At 44.4% G+C, this 24,686-nt stretch overlaps 1 protein-coding gene across 1 annotated transcript in view; it reads right to left on the bottom strand.

The window, feature by feature from the left end:
* LOC141116943 (high affinity immunoglobulin epsilon receptor subunit alpha-like) overlaps positions 1 to 19,623 on the bottom strand; it is a 57,986-nt gene extending 38,363 nt beyond the window's left edge. Inside the window, exon 1 of the mRNA XM_073609459.1 lies at positions 19,546 to 19,623. Within this exon, the coding sequence (XP_073465560.1) occupies positions 19,546 to 19,576 (31 nt within the window). The 5' untranslated portion in view covers positions 19,577 to 19,623. The remainder of the gene's footprint in view (positions 1 to 19,545) is intronic.
* Between the last annotated feature and the right edge of the window lie 5,063 nt (positions 19,624 to 24,686).

Below are 24,686 nucleotides of genomic sequence, written 5' to 3'. Positions count from 1 at the left end.
AGATTGGGGTAAGGCATTCCATAGGATTGGAAAGGCTCTGGAAAAGTCCTGGAGGCGAGCATGGGAGGAGGTGACGAAGGAGCTAGAGATCAGGGGGTCTTGAGAGAAACAAAGAAAATGAATAGGTTGGTATTTAGAGACTAGGCTAGTGAAATAGCTGGGGGCTAATTTGTGGATGGCTTTGTAAGTTGTTGTCAGTATTTTGAATTTAATTTGTTGGGTGAGCGGAAGCCAGTGGAGGGATTGACAGAGAGGAGTAGCAGATTCTTTGCAGTTGGTAAGGTGGATGAGTTTGGCAGCAGCATTCATAATGGATTGAAGAGGTGATAGACTACAGTATGTAGAGGTAAGCCAATGAGAAGGAAGTTACAGTAGTCGAGGCGAGAAATGACCAGGGAGTGAATTAAGAGCTTTGTTGTGTCATTGGTTTGAAAGAGGCGTAATTTGGAGATGTTGTGGAGGTTGAGGAGGCAAGATTTGGACAGTGATTGGACGTGGGGATTAAAGGAGAGTTCAGAGTCCAGGGCTACACCTAGGACCTTGGCATGTGGGGATGTGATTATAGTTGTGCCATCAATTTTGACAGAGAGATCAGGGGAAGGGGAAGGGGCACATGGGGGAGGAAAAATGATAAGTTTGGTTTTGAAAAGATTGAGTTTGAGGAAGTGGTGTGACATCCAGACTGATATATCTGTTAGCAAATTAGTGATACGTGAGGAGATGGAGGGAGTGAGCTGAGGGGTAGAGAAATAGATTTGGGTATCGTCAGCATAGAGGTGGTATTGGAAGCCATGGGAGGCTATCAGCTGACCCAGGGTGGAGGTGTAGATTGAAAATAGGAGAAGTCCAATAACAGAACCTTGGGGGACCCCAACAGAGAAAGGAAGAGAAGAGGAGAAAGTAGAATTGTAAGTAACGCTAAAGGTGTGGTTGGATAAGTAGGAGGAGAACCAGCGAACAGTACAGTCACAGAGACCAAAGGCATGGAGTTTTTTGAGGAGGAGAGGGTGGTCAACCATATCAAAGGCAGCAGAGAGGTCCAAGAGTAGAAGTACAGAGCAGTATCCATTGGTTTTGGCCATTAGTAGATTGTTAGTTTTAGGAGAGCAGTTTCTGTGGAGTGTTGAGGACAAAATCCAGACTGAAGGGGATCAAGAAGACTATTATCAGCAAGGTGGTTGCTCAGTCAGTTGTAGACCAGACGTTCAAGGAGTTTGGATAAAAAGGAGGGCTAGAAGATGGGGTGTAGGTTGTCAAAAATGGATGGGTCAAGTGAGGACTTTTTGAGTATGGGGCTGACAAGTGCATGTTTTAGAGAGTTGGGGAAGATGCCAGAAGAGAGGGAGAGAGTTAAGATGTGGGTTAGAGTGTGTAGAATAGAGCCAGAGGGTGAACGTAGCATTTGCAAGGGACAGGATCCAGAGGGCAAGTGGTAAGATGGAAGTTAGCAACCTTGCCTATAGTGGTGGGGTTGAAAGAGGAAAGTAATACTTGTACCTGTGGGCATGAAGTGTAAAGCATGGAGGGTATCTGAACAGTAGAGATCTCCTTGCAAATTGTATCAATGTTCTGTTTGTGACTGGCGATCTCTTGGGCAGTGAGTGAGTTGGTGGGTGGAGGCAGTGGAGGACGAAGTAGAGAGTTGAAGGTAGAGAAGAGTTGATGGGGACGGGATGATAAATTGTTAATGAGAGTGATAAAATAGGTCTTCTTGTCAGTAACGAGGCTGGAATTGTATTTTTGAAGGGCAGATTTATACTGATTGAAGTGTTTATGAGATGTTTTTTCAGACTTCTAGTATTATCTGTTTGCCAAGGTTGAAGGGGTCAGGGCCTAATTCTGTGTGTACTGAGGGGGGCCAGTGAGTTCAGTGAGGCTAGTAGAGAAGCGTTGTAGTCAGAAGAGAATAGGTCATGCAGGATAGGAGTGAGCTTTTGCCATAGAGGTCATCGGTAGCAGAGAAAAGAAGGGTTGAGATGATGTAGGTTTCTGCGGGTAACTTTTAAGCGGTTGGAAGGAGAGGAGGTAGATGAGAGGGAGAGAGTAAAGCTAATAAGGTAGTGCTCAGAGAGAGCGAATGGATAGTTTACAGAGGTTGCATGGAGTGCATAGGTGGGAGAAAATGAGGTCAAGGGTATTGCCTTCAGAGTGAGTAGGAGCGTGTATCCATTGCTTCAGGTCAAAGGAGGAGGTTAGACTGAGAAGTTTGAAAATGGCAGGAGTGTTAGTATTAATAGGGATGTTAACCACTTCAGCCCCGGAAGGTTTTACCCCCTTCCTGACCAGAGCACTTTTTACAATTCGGCACTGCGTCGCTTTAACTGCTAATTACGCGGTCATGCAATGCTGTACCCAAACGAAATTTGCGTCCTTTTCTTCCCACAAATAGAGCTTTCTTATGATGGTATTTGATCACCTCTGGCGTTTTTATTTTTTGCGCTATAAACGGAAAAAGACCGAAAATTTTGAAAAAAAATGATATTTTCTACTTTTTGTTATAAAAAAAATCCAATAAACTCAATTTTAGTCATACATTTAGGCCAAAATGTATTTGACCACATGTCTTTGGTAAAAAAAATGTCAATAAGCATATATTTATTGGTTTGCGCAAAAGTTATAGCGTCTACAAACTAGGGTACATTTTCTGGAATTTACACAGCTTTTATTTTATGACTGCCTATGTCATTTCATGAGGTGCTAAAATGGCAGGGCAGTATAAAACCCCCCCAAATGACCCCATTTTGGAAAGTAGACACCCCAAGGAAATTGCTGAGAGGCATGTTGAACCCATTGAATATTTTTTTTTTTTTCCCAAGTGATTGAATAATGACAAAAAAAAAAAAAAATTACAAAAAGTTGTCACTAAATGATATATTGCTCACACAGGCCATGCGCATATGTGGAATTGCACCCCAAAATACATTTAGCTGCTTCTCCTGAGTACGGGGATACCACATGTGTGGGACTTTTTGGGAGCCTAGCCGCGTACGGGGCCCCGAAAACCAAGCACCGCCTTCAGGATTTCAAAGGGCATAAATTTTTGATTTCACTCCTCACTACCTATCACAGTTTTGAAGGCCATAAAATGCCAAGATGGCACAAAACCCCCCCAAATGACCCCATTTTGGAAAGTAGACACCCCAAACTATTTGCTGAGAGGCATGTTGAGTCCATGGAATATTTTATTTTTTGACACAAGTTGCGGGAATGTGACAATTTTTTTTTTTTTTGCACAAAGTTGTCACTAAATGATATATTGCTCACACAGGCCATGGGCATATGTGGAATTGCACCCCAAAATACATTCTGCTGATTCTCCTGAGTACGGGGATACCACATGTGTGGGACTTTTTGGGAGCCTAGCCGCGTACGGGGCCCCGAAAACCCAGCACCGCCTTCAGGATTTCTAAGGGCGTAAAGTTGTGATTTCACTCCTCACTACCTATCACATTTTTGAAGGCCATAAAATGCCCAGATGGCACAAAACTCCCCCAAATGACCCCATTTTGGAAAGTAGACACCCCAAGCTATTTGCTGAGAGGCATGTTGAGTCCATGGAATATTATATTTTTTGACACAAGTTGCGGGAAAGTGACAATTTTTTTTTTTTTGCACAAAGTTGTCACAAAATGATATATTGCTCAAACATGCCATGGGCATATGTGGAATTACACCCCAAAATACATTCTGCTGCTTCTCCTGAGTACGGGGATACCACATGTGTGGGACTTTTTGGGAGCCTAGCCGCGTACGGAGCCCCGAAACCAAGCACCGCCTTCAGGATTTCTAAGGGCATAAATTTTTGATTTCACTCCTCACTACCTATCACAGTTTTGAAGGCCATAAAATGCCAAGATGACACAAAACTCCCCCAAATGACCCCATTTTGGAAAGTAGACACCCCAAGCTATTTGCTGAGAGGCATGTTGAGTCCATGGAATATTGTATTTTTTGACACAAGTTGCGGGAAAGTGACAATTTTTTTTTTTTTTTGCACAAAGTTGTCACTAAATGATATATTGCTCAAACATGCCATGGGCATATGTGGAATTACACCCCAAAATACATTCTGCTGCTTCTCCTGAGTACGGGGATACCACATGAGTGGCACTTTTTGGGTGCCTAGCTTCATACGGGGCCCCAAAATCCAATCACCGCCTTCAGGATTTCTAAGAGCGTTAATTTTTGATTTCACTCCTCACTACCCATCACAGTTTTGAAGGCCATAAGATGCCAAGATAGCACAAAACCCCCCAAAATGGAAAGTAGACACCCCAAGCTATTTGCTGAGAGGCATGGTGAGTATTTTGCAGCTCTCATTTGTTTTTGAAAATGAAGAAAGACAAGAAAAACATATTTTTTTTTTCTTTTTTCAATTTTCAAAAGTTTGTGACAAAAAGTGAGGTCTGCAAAATACTCACTATACCTCTCAGCAAATAGCTTTGGGTGTCTTTTTTCCAAAATGGGGTCATTTGGGGGGGGGGGGTTGTGCCATCTGGGCATTCCATGGCCTCCGAAACTGTGATAGGCAGTGAAGAGTGAAATCAAAAATTTACGCCCTTAGAAAGCCTGAAGGCGGTGCTTGGTTTTCGGGGTCCCGTACGCGGCTAGGCTCCCAAAAAGTCTCACACATGTGGTATCCCCGTACTCAGGAGAAGCGACAGAATGCATTTTGGGGTGTAATTTCACATATTCCCATTGCATGTTTGAGCAATATATCATTTAGTGACAACTTTGTGCAAAAAAAAAAAAAAAATTGTCTTTTTCCCGCAACTTGTGTCACACTATAAAATATTCCATGGACTCGACATGCCTCTCAGCAAATAGCTTGGGGTGTCTACTTTCCAAAATGGGGTCATTTGGGGGGGTTTTGAACTGTCCTGGCATTTTATGCACAACATTTAGAAGCTTATGTCACACATCACCCACTCTTCTAACCACTTGAAGACAAAGCCCTTTCTGACACTTTTTGTTTACATGAAAAAATTATTTTTTTTTGCAAGAAAATTACTTTGAACCCCCCAAAAAAAACTGCTATTGGGGTCAGAGTGACAGGGGGTACAGGGGGGTGATCGGGGGGTGATCGGGGGGTGATCGGGGGGTGACTGGGGGGTGAAAAGTGTGCCTGCGTGTTCTACTGTAAGTGTAGTGTTGGATGTACTTGGATGTCTTCTCTCCTCTGCGCCGGGACGAAAAGACCGGCTCGAGGAGGGATGACATCACTTCCTTTCCCTCTGTTTACATTACAGAGGGAAAGGAAGTGTTTTCATTCGCCGGGAGCGATCGGGAGGGGGTGGCCAACAATGGATGGCCTCCCCCTCACCTCTCATCGCCCGCGAACGAGAGCCGACCACCTATGGCACCGGGGGGGGGGGGGTCCGATCACGTACAGGTATGTGATTCTGCCTACCCGTGCCATTCTGCCGCCGTATATATGCGTTAGGCGGTCGGCAAGTGGTTAAAGTCACCCAGAATGATTGTGGGGATTTCAGAAGAAAGAAAGTAGGGTAGCCAGGCAGAGAAGTCATCAAGAAAGGTTGATACCGGTCCATGGGACCTGTAGATCACAGCTATTCTTCGAGAAACTGGAGAGAAAAAACAAATGTAGTGTGCTTCGAAAGAGGAGAGTGACAGAGAGGGAGGTGAGTGAAATACCTGAAAGGCGCTATGTGGGACTAGAAGGATTCCAACACCTCCTCCCTTATGTCCACTGGATCTGGGGGAGCGAGTCCAGAGTAGACCACCATGGGATAGGGCAACAGAGGACACAGTGTCGGATTCATGAAGCCAGGTTTCGGTAATGGCGAGTAGGGATGAGCTTTGAGTTCGAGTTGAACCCATGTTCGACCATTCGTCGAATTGGGAACGATATAGGCCATCACGGCCCATAATTCACTGCGGAATTGCATTGCTGGCTGATGATTGGCCAAGCATGCACTATATATATATATATATATATATATATACACTGTATTCTGTTTAGCTAAATCCATTCCTGTTATTCTCTTCCTAATATACTGACAGGCAGGCAGGTGTTTTTACAGTATTTACAGTTAGTGTACTGTGTACCCTGCACAGTTGCAACTACAGTATAGCTACCTGAAGACAAGTGCTTGTGTTCTTCTGATCCTATTAATAGCACAGGCAGGCTCTTGAAATATTTACAGTTAGTGTACTGTGTACCCTGCACAGTTGCACCTATAGCTACCTGAAGACAAGTGCTTGTGTTCTTCTTCTGATCCTATTAATAGCGCAGGCAGGCTCTTGAAGTATTTACAGTTAGTGTACTGTGTACCCTGCACAGTTGCACCTATAGCTACCTGAAGCCAGGTGCTTGTGTGCTTCTTCTGATCCTATTAATAGCACAGGCAGGCTCTTGAAGTATTTACAGTTAGTGTACTGTGTACCCTGCACAGTTGCACCTATAGCTACCTGAAGACAAGTGCTTGTGTTCTTCTTCTGATCCTATTAATAGCACAGGCAGGCTCTTGAAGTATTTACAGTTATGTCGCGTACACACGACCGGACTTTACAGCATACTTTGCTCGACGGACCGGAGTCCATCGGACAATTCGATCGTGTGTGGGCTCCTGCGGCCTTTTTTTCCCCAAAATTTAGACGGACCTAGAAATGAAACATGTTTCAAATCTTTTCGACGGACTTGAGTCTGGTTGAAAAGTCCGCTCGTCTGTATGCTAGTCCGACGCTCAAAAACTGACGCTAGGGTAGCTATTGGCTACTGGCTATGAACTTCCTATGTTTTAGTCCGGTCGTACGTCATCACGTACGAATCCGTCGGAATTTGGTTGATCGTGTGTAGGCAAGTCCGTTCATTCAGAACGTCCGGCGTAAAGTCAGTCGAAAAGTCCGCAGGACAAAGTCTGCCGTAAAGTCCGCTCGTGTGTACGCGGCATTAGTGTACTGTGTACCCTGCACAGTTGTACCTATAGCTACCTGAAGACAAGTGCTTGTGTGCTTCTTCTGATCCTATTAATAGCACAGGCAGGCTCTTGAAGTATTTACAGTTAGTGTACTGTGTACCCTGCACAGTTGCACCTATAGCTACTGTTCTGCCCATATTGTTCATAATAATATGTGCTATGTGCTGTTACAGTTTATACTGTAATGTTAGTTTTATGTTGTTGCCATCTAGTAGTCAGAGATGGTTATTACTTTGCCAGAGCTTGAAGGAAGTAGGATTCTCCTCATAGTAAAGGCAGTAACCTTTAACCTGGAACTGTATTTCCTTCATTTCTTTACTGCTCCTGGATCTAACAGACTGCATGCAGAAGAGCTCTTAAACTATTCCTGGACTAATGATGGAATTGTCTTTTTACAAAGTTATTCGGGATAAAGAATACATACAGATCGGATGTCTCACGTTTCTTGACTTCTGAATTATTATTAAGCTGTCTGACTAGTGTTATACAACAGTTCCATAACGTGAAGCAGAACAGTAAAAAGACACCCATGTGGCAGTCTGGAATAAACTGAGATGCCATTACTGCAGCATGAGTCTAAGATCAGGAACAAAGTACCAGGCTGATGGCACGCTACCGCCGACACAGCAAGGAAGGGAGAACATTCCCAGTGCCCAGCAAGACGATGCACATTCGCATGTGTCCAGATCTTTACAGGCTAGCAAGATGTCCCCAGCAGTTAAAGCTCGTGCCAAGGCAGAAGCTGCCCGAAATCAGCTACAGTACGCAGAAAAAGAAGCCATGATGATGCCGGAGTTAGCAGCAAAGAAAGCTGCCATCGCACAAGAAGAAGCAAAGAAAGCTGCCATCACACAAGAAGAAGTGGAATTAGAATCAAAAGTGCTCATCCTGCAGCTGCTGAAGCAGAGGCCGCTGCCTACATGGGAACAAGTCGTTCTGGAAGTGAAAAATCATATAAAGACTTAGAGGTTCCAGAAAAACCTCTATTCTCTGCAGATTGTACAAGCGACTACATCCAGAACCTTACTACTGCGCATGCAAAGGAACAGTCTCTTAAACCTGAAGCAAAGGAATTCAGGCCGAATTCAATAAGCCCCCTGAGCAGGCCCAATCAACCACATGAGGTCAGCGGCTGCCAGCAAATCAAGAATGAAGCACCAGAAACCCCTAAGAACAAAAAACAAGTGTTCCCATCACCTCAACCTATAGATTACATGTGCAAACAACAATGTGCAGTGGATGTCACCAAATATCTCATCCGCAAAGAAATCGTAAGCTCGGGCTTTCTCCAATTTGATGACTGTCCTGAAAACTATTGGGCATGGAAATCTTCCTTTCTGAATGCCACTGAAGGTCTAAACTTTTCACCAGCAGAAATGCTTAATTTAATGATAAAATGGCTTGGTACCGAGTCAGCAGAGCATGCTAAGAGGATGAGAAGAGCAAACCTGTTCAACCCTGCAGCAGGACGCAACATGATCTGGAAAAGACTAGAAGAAACGTATGGATCCCCAGAGGTAATAGAAGGAGCACTGTTGAAAAAACTTGAAGTCTTTCCCAAGGTGGGCTACAGAGACAACGTGCAGTTACAAGAACTAAGTGATCTTCTACTAGAGATAGAATACGCCAAAGAGGATGGCTACTTGCCAGGACTTTCATACCTAGATACAGCTAGAGGCACTAATCCCATAGTAGAGAAACTACCCTCAAATCTGCAAGACAAGTGGATGTCTGTGGGAGGTAAATTCAAAGAAGATTATGGAGTCGCTTTCCCCCCTTTCTCTGTGTTTTCTAAGTTTGTCCATCAGCAAGCGAAAATCTGAAGTGATCCCAGTTTCGCCTTCACCACCAGCGGCAATCAATCACACAGACCTGAGAAACCTCACAGACCTCACGGTAAGACCTCTGTATCCACACACAAAACAGCTGTACCTTCAGAAGTCACAGACTATCAAAGCACACACAAGGTACACACCCCATAGAAAACCCTGATAGACATTGCCCAATACAGAAAAAACCACATCCACTAAAGAAATGCAAAGGCTTCAGAAGCAAACCTATTGCAGAGCGGATGTCCTCCCTTAAACAAAATAGCATCTGTTTCAAGTGTTGCGGATCTACTTATCACGTTGCTAAAGACTGCAAAATACCAGTAGAATGTACAGAATGTGGCAGTGAGAGACATATTGCAGCTTTGCACCCAGGCCCTGCTCCTGCCCCACTAGAGACTGTAGAACCCAGGAAAGATCAGGGCAGGGAGCAACAAGAGATCCCACTCTCCTCAGTAATGTCTAATTGCACTGAAGTATATGGACAAGGCAAGAGTGCACGTTCATGCTCTAAAATCTGTTTAGTGGCTGTGTATCCCACTGGCAAGAGAGAAAGAGCAGTGAAAATGTATGCAGTGCTGGATGAACAGAGCAACAGATCCCTTGCAAAGTCAGACTTCTTTGATATCTTTAATCTTAAGGCAAGTGCAGTTCCATACACTCTAAGGACATGTGCGGGGACAATGGAAACCACAGGGAGAAGAGCTTCTGACTTTACCATTGAGTCCTTCAATAAGAAAGTGCAGTTCCCACTTCCTACCCTAATAGAGTGTGGCATGATACCTGACAACAAAACTGAGATTCTCTTTCCAGAAGTAGCCCATCACCACCCTCACCTCCGCTCAATTACTCACCTTATCCCAGCTGTTGAGCCAGATGTTTCTATCCTTCTACTTCTTGGGAGAGACATCCTTCAGGTACACAAGGTGCGCCGGCAAATCAGTGGACCTTATAATGCCCCCTATGCACAGAGACTGGACCTGGGGTGGGTCATTGTAGGAGAAGTTTGCCTGGGGACAGTGCACCAGCCTGACAATATTACCACTTTGAAGACATCTGTGTTAACAAATGGACGCACATCCCTTCTCAGTCCCTGTCACAACAGCTTCATTGTCAAGGAAAGCTTTGGCAGGTCAACACAACAATGTGACTCTTCTACTCTATATGGTAAAGAAGAAGTCAATTTCAACATTGAGACAGACAATTTAGGGATTACAGTGTTCCAGAAAACTAAAGATGATGATAAACAGGCCCTCTCTATAGAGGATCAGACCTTCTTGCAGATTATGGATAGAGAGGCTTACCAAGATGACAATCACAGTTGGGATCTAGAAACAGATAGTTTTGTTTTCAGAGTTTCCTCAAGGGAAAAGCCTTTTACACGTAGAGGCATTCTATCTATTGTAAGTAACTTCTATGATCCCCTAGGGTTTGTATCACCTGTGACAATAAAAGGCAAGGTCTTAGTTTGAGAACTGTCATCTGGGAAAAGTGAATGGGATGCATTGCTTCCACAGGAGAGACTAAGCGAGTGGGTTCAATGGACAGAATCCTTGCAAGCGTTAGAGCACCTAAAGATAGACAGATGCTATGTGCCCGTATCTCTATCATCAGCTTGCAGGAAAGAACTGTGCATCTTCTCAGATGCATCCACCACAGCTATAGGTGCAGTAGCTTACTTGAAATTAATTGATGCAGAAAATGTGTGTCATGTTGGATTTGTCATGGGAAAGTCCAAAATAAGCCCTAAACCAGCCCACACCATTCCTTGTTTAGAGTTGTGTGCTGCTGTACTTGCAGTCTAAATGTCTGAGCTAATCACAGATGAACTAGACACTGACTTTGATGCTGTGAAATTCTTCACTGATAGCAAGACTGTCCTAGGGTACATTTGCAGCGCCACTAGGAGGTTCCAGCTGTATGTCTCCAACAGAGTGAATAGAATCAGGCAATCTTCACACCCAGATCAGTGGTTCTATGTATCTACAGAGCAAAACCCTGCAGATTATGCCACTAGACCTACTCCAGCAACATGTCTTCAGAACTCTATATGGTTCTCAGGCCCATCCTTTCTGTACCAACCACACTGTGAGCAGATAGACACTGCTATTGTTTATCCACTCATAGAGCCTGAAGCTGACCCTGAAATCAGATCGGAAATTACGAGTTTCAGTACCAAAGCTTCTGAAGCCACACTTCACTCACATTGCTTTGATAGATTTTCTTGCTGGAAGATATTAGTTAAGACCCTAGCCAGACTCATCCATGTCGCTAAAACCTTCCGGAGAGAAACCAATAGCGGTCAGGTCAGGAGGTGGGAAAGTTTCCATGAACAGGTCAATCTGGTAGAACTTGCTCAAGCAAAGTCTGTTATAATTTCTTCTGTTCAAAACAAATATTTCCAGAAGGAAATTGACTGCATCAAAAAACAAAAGGCATTCCCAAAACAAAGCCGTCTTAGGAGGCTTAGCCCCTTTTTAGACAAGAATGGGTTGTTGAGAGTAGGTGGACGTTTGTCTCCTGCTGAACTTTCAGCAGAAGAGAAACAGCCTGTCATTATACCTTATGATCACCACGTTGCGACACTGCTTGTTAGGTACCATCATGAACAAGTAGTTCACCAAGGGCGACACATCACAGAAGTGCAATTAGATCCGCAGGTCTCTGGATTCTTGGTGGCAAACACTTGGTATCAGCTGTTATACACAAATGTGTCATCTGTCGCAAACTGCGAGGAAGTTTACAAAGTCAAAATATGGCAGAGCTACCAGAGGACAGAGTAATTGCTCAACCACCTTTCACCAATGTGGGCCTAGATGTATTTGGTCCATGGTCTGTTTTAACCCGTCGCACTAGAGGAGGCAGCACGGACAGTAAACGATGGGCAGAGTCCTTTTCACTTGTTTGTCCACCCGAGCTGTACACATAGAGCTACTTGAAGCCATGTCAACATCAAGCTTTATTAATGCCTTGAGGAGATTCTTCTCAATTCGTGGCCCAGCAAAACTGCTCCGTTCTGACAGAGGGACAAACTTTGTGGGAGCCTGCAAAGAACTTAACATTTGTGACAGCGAATCACAATTGCAAGACTTTCTCCAAGACAGAGGATGTACATGGGTCTTTAATCCTCCACACTCCTCACATATGGGTGGTGTCTGGGAAAGACTTATAGGTATTGCCAGGCGAATCTTGGACGCTATGTTGTTACAAACCAAATCTGCTCACTTGACCCATGAGACTTTAAGCACCTTTATGGCAGAAGTTACGGCTATTATGAATGCCAGGCCTATAGTTCCTGTGTCCTCAGACCCAGATACACCTATGGTCCTTACCCCAGCAATGTTGTTGACTCAAAAGGTAAACTCTTTGTCTGCTCCATCTGGGACCATAAGTACAACACAAGTTCATGCAAAATAATGGAAGCAAGTGCAATGCTTGGCAGCCACCTTTTGGAAAAGATGGAAGAGAGAGTATCTGTCAAATCTGCAACGCCGTAGGAAATGGACTGAGGATCGCCCAAACGTAAAAGTGGGTGATGTTGTTCTGTTGAAGGACAGCCAAGAGGGCAGGAACGAGTGGCCCGTACAACTTATTGTCAATGCTCTACCAAGCAGGGATGGCAAAGTTAGAAAGGTGGAGGTCAAAACTGTAAAAAATTAGACCGCCAGAATTGATCTCAGACCTATAACTGACATTATAGTTTTGATCTCAGACTAGCTAGGATTCCATTTTCCTGTTTATATGTTTTTTCTGCATAGCAGTAGTTATTTAGGTAATGACATAATAAATTATGCCAGACAGGGAGTGTTCTGCCCATATTGTTCATAATAATTTGTGCTATGTGCTGTTACAGTTTATACTGTAATGTTAGTTTTATGTTGTTGCCATCTAGTGGTCAGAGATGGTTATTACTTTGCCAGAGCAAAGGAAGTAGGATTCTCCTCATAGTAAAGGCAGTAACCTTTAACCTGGAACTGTATTTCCTTCATTTCATTACTGCTCCTGGATCTAACAGACTGCATGCAGAAGAGCTCTTAAACTATTCCTGGGCAAATGATGGAATTGTCTTTTTACAAAGTTATTTGGGATAAAGAATACATACAGATCTGATGTATCACGTTTCTGGACATCTGAATTATTGTTAAGCTGTCTGACTAGTGTTATACAACAGTTCAATAATGCGAAGCAGAACAGCTACCTGAAGACAAGTGCTGGTGTGCTTCTTCTGATCCTATTAATACGACAGGCAGGCATTCTGCTAGCTGCTGTATAATCAGTATATATATATATATATATATATATATATATATATATATATATATATATATACATCCCAGTTTTGTGCAGCTACATCTCACTGCAGTGCAGGCCATTAGTATGTCTTGAAGGCCAAGGAGAGGCAGACAGTCACAAGCCAATAAAAGAGGGCAAGCAGGCTCTGTGTCTGAAGGCAACAGTGCTGGTCATGGACACAGTGCATCCTCATCAGCATGTGGCCGTGGGACACGCTTGTCCTTTTTTTCGGCAGCTGGTCGCGTTGAGCAGCAACATGCAGAAGACTTGGTAGAGTGGATGACCAAGCCGTCCTCATCCTCCTCATCCTCTCTCACCCAGGCTCGTGGGTACGTTGTCTGGCAAAGCAGCTGCAAACGCGGCCTCTTCCCTTGGCTCAATGGCATCAGTCACTCCTTCCCTAGCCCCACCATGTCCTCCTGAGGAGTCCCCCGAACTGTTTGACCACAGTGTTGGGTACATGCTCCAGGAGGATGACCAGCGTTTTGAAGGCTCCGATGATGGTACTCAGCTAGAGGAAGGCAGTAACGTGAGCCCAGACAGAGGGGGTGCCCAAGAAGGACAGCAATCTGGCAGTCATGTTCCCCCAGCTGCAGCATACTGCCAGCTTTGCTCCAGTGATGAGGAGGGAGGGGATGATGAGGTCACTGACCCCACATGGGTGCCTAATAGGAGAGAGGAGGAGGAGGCACATCACCAACGAAGCAGGATGCCCTCCAGGGGCCAGCTTAAGGGCAGCACACCGACTGTATCACACCGCAGAGCTCCACATGTGCAGGGCGCTGCTGTCTCTGCACGCTATTCCAAAAGTTCTTTGGTATGGGCCTTTTTTGAGACGAATGCATCAGATCCCACTGCTACTATTTGCAACATATGTCTCAAGCGTATCTCGCGTGGCTAAAACATCACCCACTTGGGCACCACATGTTTGACCAGACATATGTTGACCTGCCATGCAGTTCGTTGGCAAGCGTACCTGAAAGACTCACACCAAAGAACAAAGTGGACCTCTCCTTGCTCCTCATCAGCTGGGATCTCCAACCCCACTATACCTTCAGTCCTCTCTGAGACCTGCACTGAGAGGAATTAAGGTGTAGAATTAGGTGTGTCACAGCCAAGTACTTGCGGGCAATCTGCTATTGGTACACTGACGTGAGATTGTACCAGGCAAATTTCCCTGCCCCAGCTGCTGCACTGAATAAAGAAGTTCGCTCCCAGCCATTCACATGCCCAGCGGTTGAATGCTAGCTTGGCTAAATTGCTAGCACTTCAACTGCTGCCTTTTCAGTTGGTAGACTCTGCCCCCTTCCATGAGTTTGTGGAATGTGTGGTTCCTCAGTGGCAGGTACCCAAACGCCACTTTCTCTCATGGAAGGCGATTCCGGCTCTCTACCGTCACGTGGAAGGCAATGTCTTGGCCTCGCTGGACAGGGCGGTCAGCGGTAAGGTGCATATTACCGCTGACTCATGGTCCAGCAGGCATGGACAGGGACATTACCTATCTTTCACAGCGCATTGGGTGACTCTTCTGGCAGCTGGGAAGGATGCAGGACAAGGTGCAGTAGTGTTGGAAGTTCTTCCGCCACCACGCCTCCAAAATTCTACTACTGGTGATTCTGACACACCTCTCTCCTCCACCCCCTCCTCTTCTTCTTCCTCCATGGCCTCTTCCTGTGCTTTATCCTCAGAACCAGCGGTGCTCCGTAGGCATTCAAGGGGCTACACAAGTATGCAGGCCAAAAGATGCCATGCGGTGCTTGAGCTGGTGTGCTTGGGGGACAGGAGCCACACGGGGGCAGATATTCTGTCAACTCTGCAGGGGCAGGCTTAGAGGTGGTTGACGTCACACCAGCTTCAGCCAGGAATGGTGGTTTGCGACAATGGCACCAACCTCCTCTCCGCCCTCCAACAAGGACAACTGACCCATGTGCCCTGTTTGGCTCACTTCCTTAACTTGGTGGTGCAGCAGGTCTTGGGTAGGTACCCGGGCTTACAGGATGTCCTGAGGCAGGCCAGGAAAGTCTGTGTGCATTTCTGCCGGTCATATAATGCCAGTGCTCGGCTGGCTGACCTCCAAAAGGAATTTAACCTGCCCAAGAACCGCCTAATCTGTGACATGCCCACCAGGTGGAACTCAACGTCGGTCATGCTGCAGCGGCTGCACATGCAGCAGAGGGCCATCAATGAGTACCTGTGTGACTATGGCACCAGGACAGGGTCAGGGGAGCTTGTTTTTTTCCCACGCCAGTGGGCCATGATCAGGGATGCATGCACTGTCCTGTCACCATTTGAGGAGGCCACGAGGATGGTGAGCAGTGACAGTGCATGCATCAGTGACACTGTCCCCCTTGTCCACCTGTTGGAGCACACGCTGCGTGGAATAATGTACAGGGCACTTGAGGCAGAACAGAGGCAGGAAGAGGAGGACTTCCTTACCTCTCAAGGCCCCCTTTATCCAGACAGTGTTCCTGCATGCCCGTACACAGGAAGAGGACGAGGAGGAGGAGGAGGATTGTGTCAGCATGGAGGTGGAGCCTGGCACTCAACATCAGCAGCAGTCTTCAAGGGATCATTTACAGCCACGTACAAGTCCAAGAAACCCATGGACTTGTACGTGGCTGGGAGGAAGTCGCTGCAGGTCATGTCGTTATTAGTGACCCAGAGGACTCCGGACCGAATGCCTCAGCAAACCTACACTGCATGGCCTCCCTGATCCTGCAAAGCCTGCGGAAGGATCCTCATATTCGTGGTATTAAGGAGAGGGATCGTTACTGGCTGGCAACCCTCCTTGATCCACGTTACAAGGGTAAGGTTGCGGATCTTCGAGAGGCCTTGCAGAAAGGTCTGTGCAACACGTTCCCAGAGACTGGGAGGTTACAAACCCCTGTTTCTGGACAACGTGTTGCTGAGGCTTCGGTCAGTCAAAGAAGGAGCGGTGGAGAAGGTGGCCATCTGACCGATGCGTTCAGACAATTTTTTAGTCCGCAGCCCCAAGGTATGATCAGTTCCAGCAACCATCGCCAGCGTCTGTTTTACATGGTGCAGGAATACCTAGGGGCAAGATTTGACTTGGACACCTTTCCCACCGAAAATCCTCTGGTTTACTGGGTCTTGAGGATGGATCACTGGCCAGAGCTTGCACAGTATGCAATTGAGCTACTGGCCTGTCCTGCATCCAGCGTTCTTTCGAAACGCACATTCAGTGCTGCTGGAGGCTTTGTAACCGATCACAGGGTGCGCCTGTCCACCGACTCGATCGATCGACTGACCTTCATAAAAATGAATCGGTCTTGGATCACCACCAGCTACCAAGCACCTGATGATGATGTAACCGAATAATTTTTTTTGAAATGTCAGATCCCTTCAAGACTGCCTATGCTGATGCTGAGTGACTATCCTGTTATGCGGAATGACTATCCTCTTCCTCCTCAATGATCATGCTGATAGCTTGTAAGAATATTTTTGGCTCTGGGCACCGCCACCAGTGGCTAAGGCCCAATTTTTCAGCCCCTGTTTAACAGGGGCGTGTAATTACAATTTTTGATGCAATAATTTTCAAGGAGGTTTCGTTGCTGCGCTCAACTAGAGTATTTGTGTGGGGTTGCAGTGTTGTGGCACCAGCACCAGTGCCTAAAGCCCAATTTTTCTGCCCCTGTTTAACAGGGACGTGTAATTACAATTTTTGATGCAATACTTTGCAGCGGGGCTTGTTCCTGCGCTCAAACTAGAGTATCTGTGAGGGGTTGCAGTGTTGTGGCACCAGCACCAGTGCCTAAGGCCCAATTTTTCAGTCCTTGTTTAACAGGGGCGTGTAATTACAATTGTTAATGCAATAATTTGCAGCAGGGCTTATTCCTGCGCTCCAACTAGAGTATCTGTGAGGGGTTGCAGTGTTGTGGCACCAGCACCAGTGCCTAAGGCCCAATTTTTCAGTCCCTGTTTAACAGGGGCATGTAATTACAATTTTTGATGCAATACTTTGCAGCAGGGCTCGTTCCTGCGCTCCAACGAGAGTATCTGTGAGGGGTTGCAGTGTTGTGAAGGGAGCACCCAGACCTCGCCCCTCCCCCCATGTGAATGAGTATCGGGTACATAGTACCCCTACCCATTCACCAAAAAAGTGTCAAAAAGTAATAAAAATACAGAGAAAGTTTTTGACAATTTCTTTATTAAAAAATAAAAAAAAAAGTGTCCCCCGATTTAAATCCATCGTTGTCAATCACGCTGCCAGCCACACAAGAAAAAAATTAAAAAATGCTCCGCCTCCATTGATGGCTGACCACTGAAAGCCTCCTCTGCCGTTTGTCAGTTCTTATATTGGTAAGGACGGGGCCACCTGGCGACATCACCTGGTGGCACCACCCCCCTTGTGACATCACCGACTCAGCATGCACCCAGCATTTTCTTTATGTTTTAAAATAGCTGGGTGCTGGCCATTGCAAACGTAAGTCAATTTAAATGGGATTTGATTCGTTTTTTTATCTTTAGAAATGCCATTTTTTTCTGCAGCATGTTCTATGCATGCTATAGATGCTCCATTTTACAGGCAGACTACGGGGACCCCCAATGCTCTATATTAAAAGGATTTTTTCATTTTTATTGTTGCACTTTAAGCATCATTAAGATCTCTGCTCCTGAAAAAACAATTGTTTAAAAAAAAAAATGTTGCATTGATACATGTCCCACAGGGCAATGTCCAGACCCCCATACCCCTTTTATGGTCAATTACTTGCATATAAGCCTTCTAAATGGGCACTTTTGATTTTTAAGGTTCGGCTTACATAGACTTCAATGGGGTTCGCCATTTGGGTTAGAACATTGATCTGGGGGTTTTGCTGCAAACCAAACAGAGTGGGTCATTTGGCCCATCTCTAGTAGCGAAGTGATGCAATTTGTTTTTGAAATTCTTAATAAAAAGAGTTAAAAAAGTGCAGACATTATTTGAAGAACCTTCATATAAAATAAAATTAATGATATATTTTTATAGTCCCCCCTGTCACCCCCATACACACCCTATATAAAAAGCTCAGTGTAGGGCAAGCATGTATGTAAACATCAATTAGACCACACATGTGAGGTATTGTCCCATACTGTATGTTGGAGTGAGCACAATAATTCTAGGGCCATAATTCACAATTAACTCTAAACTGTTAACTCTGACATGGGCTTTTGAAGTGTCATCTATGGAGAATTTTGTGCACCAATTCCATGGGCGTGTGCAAATTTAAGACCTGACATGTTTAGTATCGATTTACTTGATGCTACCCAGTCTTTTATTTTTACCAAAAAAATGGAATAATATTGTGTTAGCACTAAACTTTGTTTTGGTGTATTGTCTTCTGAAAATATATGTTTGATAAATAACTGTGCAAATAGCATATAAGGAAAAAAATTGCAATTTTACCAATCAAAATTTTGATTTTAACATGTACAAAAAAATTACAGCATTGGCCCGATAGGCAAGTGGTTGGGTAAAGGAGTGAAGCATCTTTGCTTCACAAAGTGATCATGCTCTACTCTTGGTGTGTCAATCACCACCACTGGAGAACTAGAGAGAATGCATAGAAGGGCAACCAAACTGATAAGAGGCATGGAGGAGCTCAGCTACGAGGAAAGATTAGAGGAACTGAATTTATTCTCTCTTGAGAAGAGGAGATTAAGGTGTGATATGATCAACATGTATAAATATATAGGTGGTCCATATAGACTTGATTGGAGTCAAGTTCTTCACTTTAGGGTCAACCCAAAGGACTAGAGGGCACACTTTACATCTGGATAAAAAAGAATTTAACCAGCACATACAGAAAGTCTTCTTCCCAGTAAGAGCAATGAAAATGTGGAATAGATGCCACTCAGGAATTAGTTCTTACCAGCTCAGTAACAATTTCATCAACAATGAGCTGGACGCTTTCCTCAATACACAAAATATACTGTAACTGGTTACTAGCATTTTATAGGTAAGGGGTAGTTAATCCAGGGAATATCTGATTCCTTCTTTGGGGATCAGGAAGGAATTTATTTTCCCCAACTGGAGCAAATTGGATCATGCTTTTTATAGGGTTTTTTTGCCTTCTTCTTCCAGTTGTGAGTTTAGGGTTCTGTATATGGAGGTCTTCTATTTATTTTGTTTTTTTCCTATTGGTTGAACTAGATGGACTTGTGTCTTTTTACAACCTATGTAACAATATAACTATGTAACGAGGGAGAGAGAGAGAGAGAGAGAGAGAGAGTGTTAAAATTGCAGAACTTCCATCCCTCAGTCCACAGCTCTGCAGGGACACTATAATGATGTAGTGATCTATTGGAGGAAAACAGCAACAACCCTTCTTTTGCTATTCCCTTTAGGCAGCCCCCCTTCTTCTATCCTGTCTGTGCCCTGCCTTATTATTGAAGAGAACGTCACTGAGCAAAGTGAAAATTGTACTAAATCTTCCTCATCACATCCAATGACCAGGAAAATAAAATGAAAGTCATCCACTTACAGATGAAGATGATCGGAGTCAGACGAGACATGGCAACCGCTCCGTGGAAACATAATCCTTTTCTCGTCTCTGTGCTGAGATAATGAACAATGAAAACTTTCTCTTTTTGGTCAAACTCTGAGTTTGGTTTTACAACAGAAAAATGTGTTGACAGGAGGTGGAAATTCTGTTCGCATTAATTTAAAAGAAAAGAGGAAATTGGTGTGCACCTACTAGTAAATTCAGCAATGCTAGAGCAAGATTCAAATATATGATAGCTGTATTTAGATAATCTTTACAGAGAAATATATGGGAGCTTCTATCACTTGACCCTCTTCTAAAAACCCATTGGCTGCCATGTTGGTTCCTGGCTTCAATACTAGTCACCAATGCAGGACAAGTATACTGAACAGGGAAAACAAAGAAAAGTCAGAAGTCCTTATTTGCACCCTTGTTCTGAGTTAAGCCGCGTACACACAATCGGATTTTCCGATGGGAATTGTGTGATGACAGGCTGTTGGCGGAAAATCCGACCGTTTGTACGCTCCATCGGGCAATTGTTGGATTTTCCGCGGACAAATGTGGGATGCCAGGTTTTAAAATTTTGCACGGACAAATGTCTGTTGTCGGATTTTCCTGAGCTTGTGTACACAAGTCAGTCGGACAAAAGTCCAAAGTACAAACACGCATGTCGCGGCGAATTATGAAATCTCAAAATGCAGTGTACTTTCTCTTCTTCTTTAATAGGATAATAATGAAGCTGCTTTGCTGGTGATACTGATGGAGCTATTGCAAACAATTTTTGAAAGGCCTTTTTTTTAGTGATATCAAGAATAATATTATTATGCTTTTTTTTTTTTATTTTGGCAAGTTACCACAACACCATTATCCCGTAGTTTTTAAGATCAAAGATACAACTATGTTGGTGTCCCTTGTCAATTTTACATTGTATTTTATTTAAATGTAACTGCCTACTCCCAAACTGTCATTTGAAGTAAAATACATAGCCAAGTATTATTCTCCACAATTTTTTTATTGTGCATTAAAAAAAGAAAACAAATAAAATTAGACATGCTATCTGCCAATAGAACTTAATCAAAAAGTGCATTCTATGCATCCAAAAATAAATAAAATATAACAAATCAAATCATTATTATTCAACCAAAAAATAAAATAAAAGCTTCATGCATGTGTGCTGCTTCTTAATATAGGGGGTCACCAATCCCAAGAGTTGGTGAAAGCAGGGGTCCTTCATCTGGAGATAATTCTGAAAATCACCAGGATTATTCTCCTGGAGCTCCCGCAGCAAAGGCATATCACATAATTGGTCACGATTAATAAAGCAACCAATTTTTGGTCCAAGAACTCCTCCTCCTGTTCCTGGACTGGACTTGGGTCAAAGCAATAACTCCAAGGCCAATAATAAATAACACGTTATCTCCTCCGATTCCGCAACATGTCTGGTTGACGAACGGCCATTCAGAGACGAACTGAAAAGCACAAAATGAAAAGCGCAAACTGAAAAGCACGAATCAACACTCACCAAACTTCTACTAATATGAAATTAGCAGAAGGAGCCCAAAGGGTGGCGCTAAAGAGCTGAAAAACCATGTAGTATGTCCCTACGTTCGTGTTTGTTGGCCGACAATTACTTGCTGTTTGTATGCAAGACAAAATACAGGCACACGCCTTCGGACAAAAGTCAGAGGTTTTGTATGCGGAAAATCCGATTGTGTGTACGAGGCTTAATGCTGGCCATAGATTATGCAATTTTCTTTCCTTCAACCATGGTTTGAAGGAAAGAAAATAACTTGAAGCCCCCATCAACACAGTCAGCGGGAGGTTTTTCCACTATTAGAATACAATGAGTAGTGCTGGAGGCTAAAGCCTACTAAACTGGCCAAATTCTGATCTTTCTTGATGGGCTTTAGTTACTTAACCACTTCAATACCGGGCACTTTCCCCCTTCCTACCCAACCACGTTTCAGCTTTCAGTGCTGTCGCTTTTTAAATGACAATTGCGCGGTCATACAACACTGTACCTAAGCAAAATTTTTAGAATTTTGTTCCCACAAATAGAGTTTTCTTTTGCTGGGTTTTTATTTTCTGCTAACAAAATAAAAAAAGACTAAAAATTTTGAAATATGTTTTTCTTTTGTTTCTGTTTCAAAACTTTGTAAATAAGTTAGATTTCTCCTTCACTGATGGCCACTGATGAGACTGCACTGACGGGCACTGATAAGGCGGCACTGAAGAGGTGGCACAGATGAGGTGGCACTGATGGGCACTGATGATGGGCACTAATATGCGGCACTGATGGGCACTTATGGGCACTGATAGGTGGCACTGATGGGCACTGATAAGTGGCTCTGATACGCAGTACTGATGGGCATTGATAGGTGGCACTAATGGGCACTGATGGGTGGCACTGATGTACACTGATAGATGGCACTGATGATCATCACTGATAAGGAGGCACTGGCAGGCATTAGTGATGGGCGCTGATTGACATCAATTATGGGCACTGATTGGCATCCCTGGTAGCCATGGGTGACATGCCTGGTAGTCACAAGTGGTGGGCATCCCTGGTGGTCCTGTTGGTGTCCCTGGTGGTCCTGGGTGGGCATCCTTGGGGGGGCTGCGCTGATAATTAATCAGCGTAGACCCCCCTGTCAAAGGAGCAGCTGATTGGCTCTCCTCTACTCACATCTGACAGACACGAGTGAGGAAAAGCCGATACATGGCTTTTCCTGTTTACACCGTGATCATCTGTGATCATGGTGATCTGCCCCTTTTACTAGCACTCCTAGCTGTCTATCTACACCAGTCTGCCCCACTGACTCTTCCTCAGCCCACCTGGCTGACTCTCAGGAGATCTCTCAGGGAAAAGGCTGAAGACTTATGCACACCACTGTCTTCAAGGAAACTGACTACATGTGGCAGTCTCTCCACTTTGTTAGTCCCCAACAGTGTTGCACTACTCACTCTGCCCTCACTTGCTCCCATGCCTCCAGGAAAGATTCCTTCCTTGTGTCTTTGGCAGCATCCTTCCAGCACCAAAGCCCTGGCCTAAGGTAGGGCACCCCCCCAGACTAGGGGCACCAGGGCCATCAACAGCCTCCTCAACACTGTATCTCCATCTTCCACCCGACTGCCTTTGCTGGCATGGACCATGTCTATTTAGGTAGGTAAGCTCTGCCCCCTCCCATCCCACTACTGGTGAAGTGGTGATTGGCTGAGGCCTCATAAATATGCAAGGCAACTCCTGCTAACCCCCACCCTCTAGTTCTATAAGATTCTCCAAACTTCTAGACCAGGGGGAGGTACAAGAGAGCTGCCAGGATGAGTCACCCAGCCCTGAACTCTAATAAACCCTGACCCAATTAAGATTCATCAGCTTAACTGTGAGTCAGAGTATGCCCACACTTACTTCTAGCACACACTAGAGGGTACTTTATCAGTACAATGGTTTACAGGATCAGTGCCAGCAGAGACATGACCTCTACAATACACACATATATCACTAGCCAGGTTACACCTTCATTGTATGCAACTAGTCTGTAATGCATGTGTATAACTCATCAGTGACAGGTTTCCAGTCTATAAGGTTTAACCCCTCAGTGACCGCTCCTCAATGTTTAAGCCATAACCCCTAAGTTACAGATATTTAAGTGTTTAAGCCTTAACCCCTCAGTAAAAGTCACCAATGTATAAGCTTTAACCCCTCAATGACTGGTCTCCAGTGTATAATCCTTAACCCATCAATGGCTGGTCTCCTGTGTATAAGCCTTAACCCTTCAGAGACTGGTCTCCAGTGTAAAAGCCTTGACCCCTAAGTGACAGGTCTTTGGTTTATAAGCCTTAACCCCTCAGTGATTATTCTCCATGGAATCAACCCATCAGTCATCTATCCTCAGCAGGATCAAAGACAGCAATAAAACATAAATACAGGAAAAACATAGAAGCACTACTCCATTTATAAAAGTCCAGAATAAGATTTTATTTGCAATAGCAAAGGAAAGGCCGACAAGTTCTGAGGGTTGCAATGATCCCCCTTCTTCAGGGCCCATTTAAAGCCACGCTCCACTACAGATCATGTTTATAAAACACACATATATATGTATACATTATGTCCTCCCTATATGAATGTGTGGCCCATTCACGTGGATTTACTGATGGATAAGATCTATTTGAAGGTCATTATCATATTGTGTGATTTATTCAACTGATATCATGCAAAATAAGATAAGCAGCAATGCATGCGGGTCCATATGTACATGTGTCTTTTGCAACATGATGGATGTGTATTATATTGTTTGTGAATGAAGGGGTTAACTCCCGCCCACAGGATGAGTGAGAGGTGCCCCTGCTTGACAGTAGGTACACTATTTGGTCACTTAAAGTGGATGTAAACCCGATTTTTTTTGTTTTTTTTAAATATATATATTATACTGTAGAGTATAAGATTTCCTATCATTTGAGCCCAGTCTTGCCACACAGAGCTAATCCATCTCTGAGCAATCCCCTTTTATTGTTCAGTGAGAAAAATCTTGACAAACTGAGGAAAACTTTGTCAAATCCTCCCCCTTGCTGTGAGTGACAGCCTAAGACACAGGCATGATTTTTTAATTCCCTCCCCCACTCCTTTCTTCAGCAGCTCTGCAAGGATTGGCTGTTCCACACCTCACCATGATTTGGCATGCTGAAATCATGTGGTTACAACATACAGGGATATACAATGCAATACTGACACATAATCACACACATAGGTTGGACTTGATGGACTTGTGTCCTTTTTCAACCTCACCTACTATGTAACTATGTAACTATGTAACTATGTACTTTCCTGTCTTTTCACTGGATGTTAGAGATCATAGCAGAAGTTCAGTGTAAGAAATACACAGGAGAAAATGCATATTGACAAGGGGAGTGTAGAGGTGGGCGGGGAGTCTACTGACATCACAACTCCACCCACCGAGCTCCAGACAACAGACCCACCCACAGAATCTGCAGTTTTTCGGGTCTCATAACAGACAGAGGGGAGACATTTGACAGGTAAAGATACAATCAGGAGGCATGTATATCCTTATAGATAACCCCTATGGCAGTAGTTTAGAAAGGATGACATTGGGTTTACATCCACTTTAAGTGTTGGTGCAAGG

Source organism: Aquarana catesbeiana, linkage group LG13 (genome assembly GCF_042186555.1).
Source record: "Aquarana catesbeiana isolate 2022-GZ linkage group LG13, ASM4218655v1, whole genome shotgun sequence".
NCBI lineage: Eukaryota > Metazoa > Chordata > Amphibia > Anura > Ranidae > Aquarana > Aquarana catesbeiana.
This window is presented reverse-complemented; position numbering and strand designations above follow the sequence as displayed.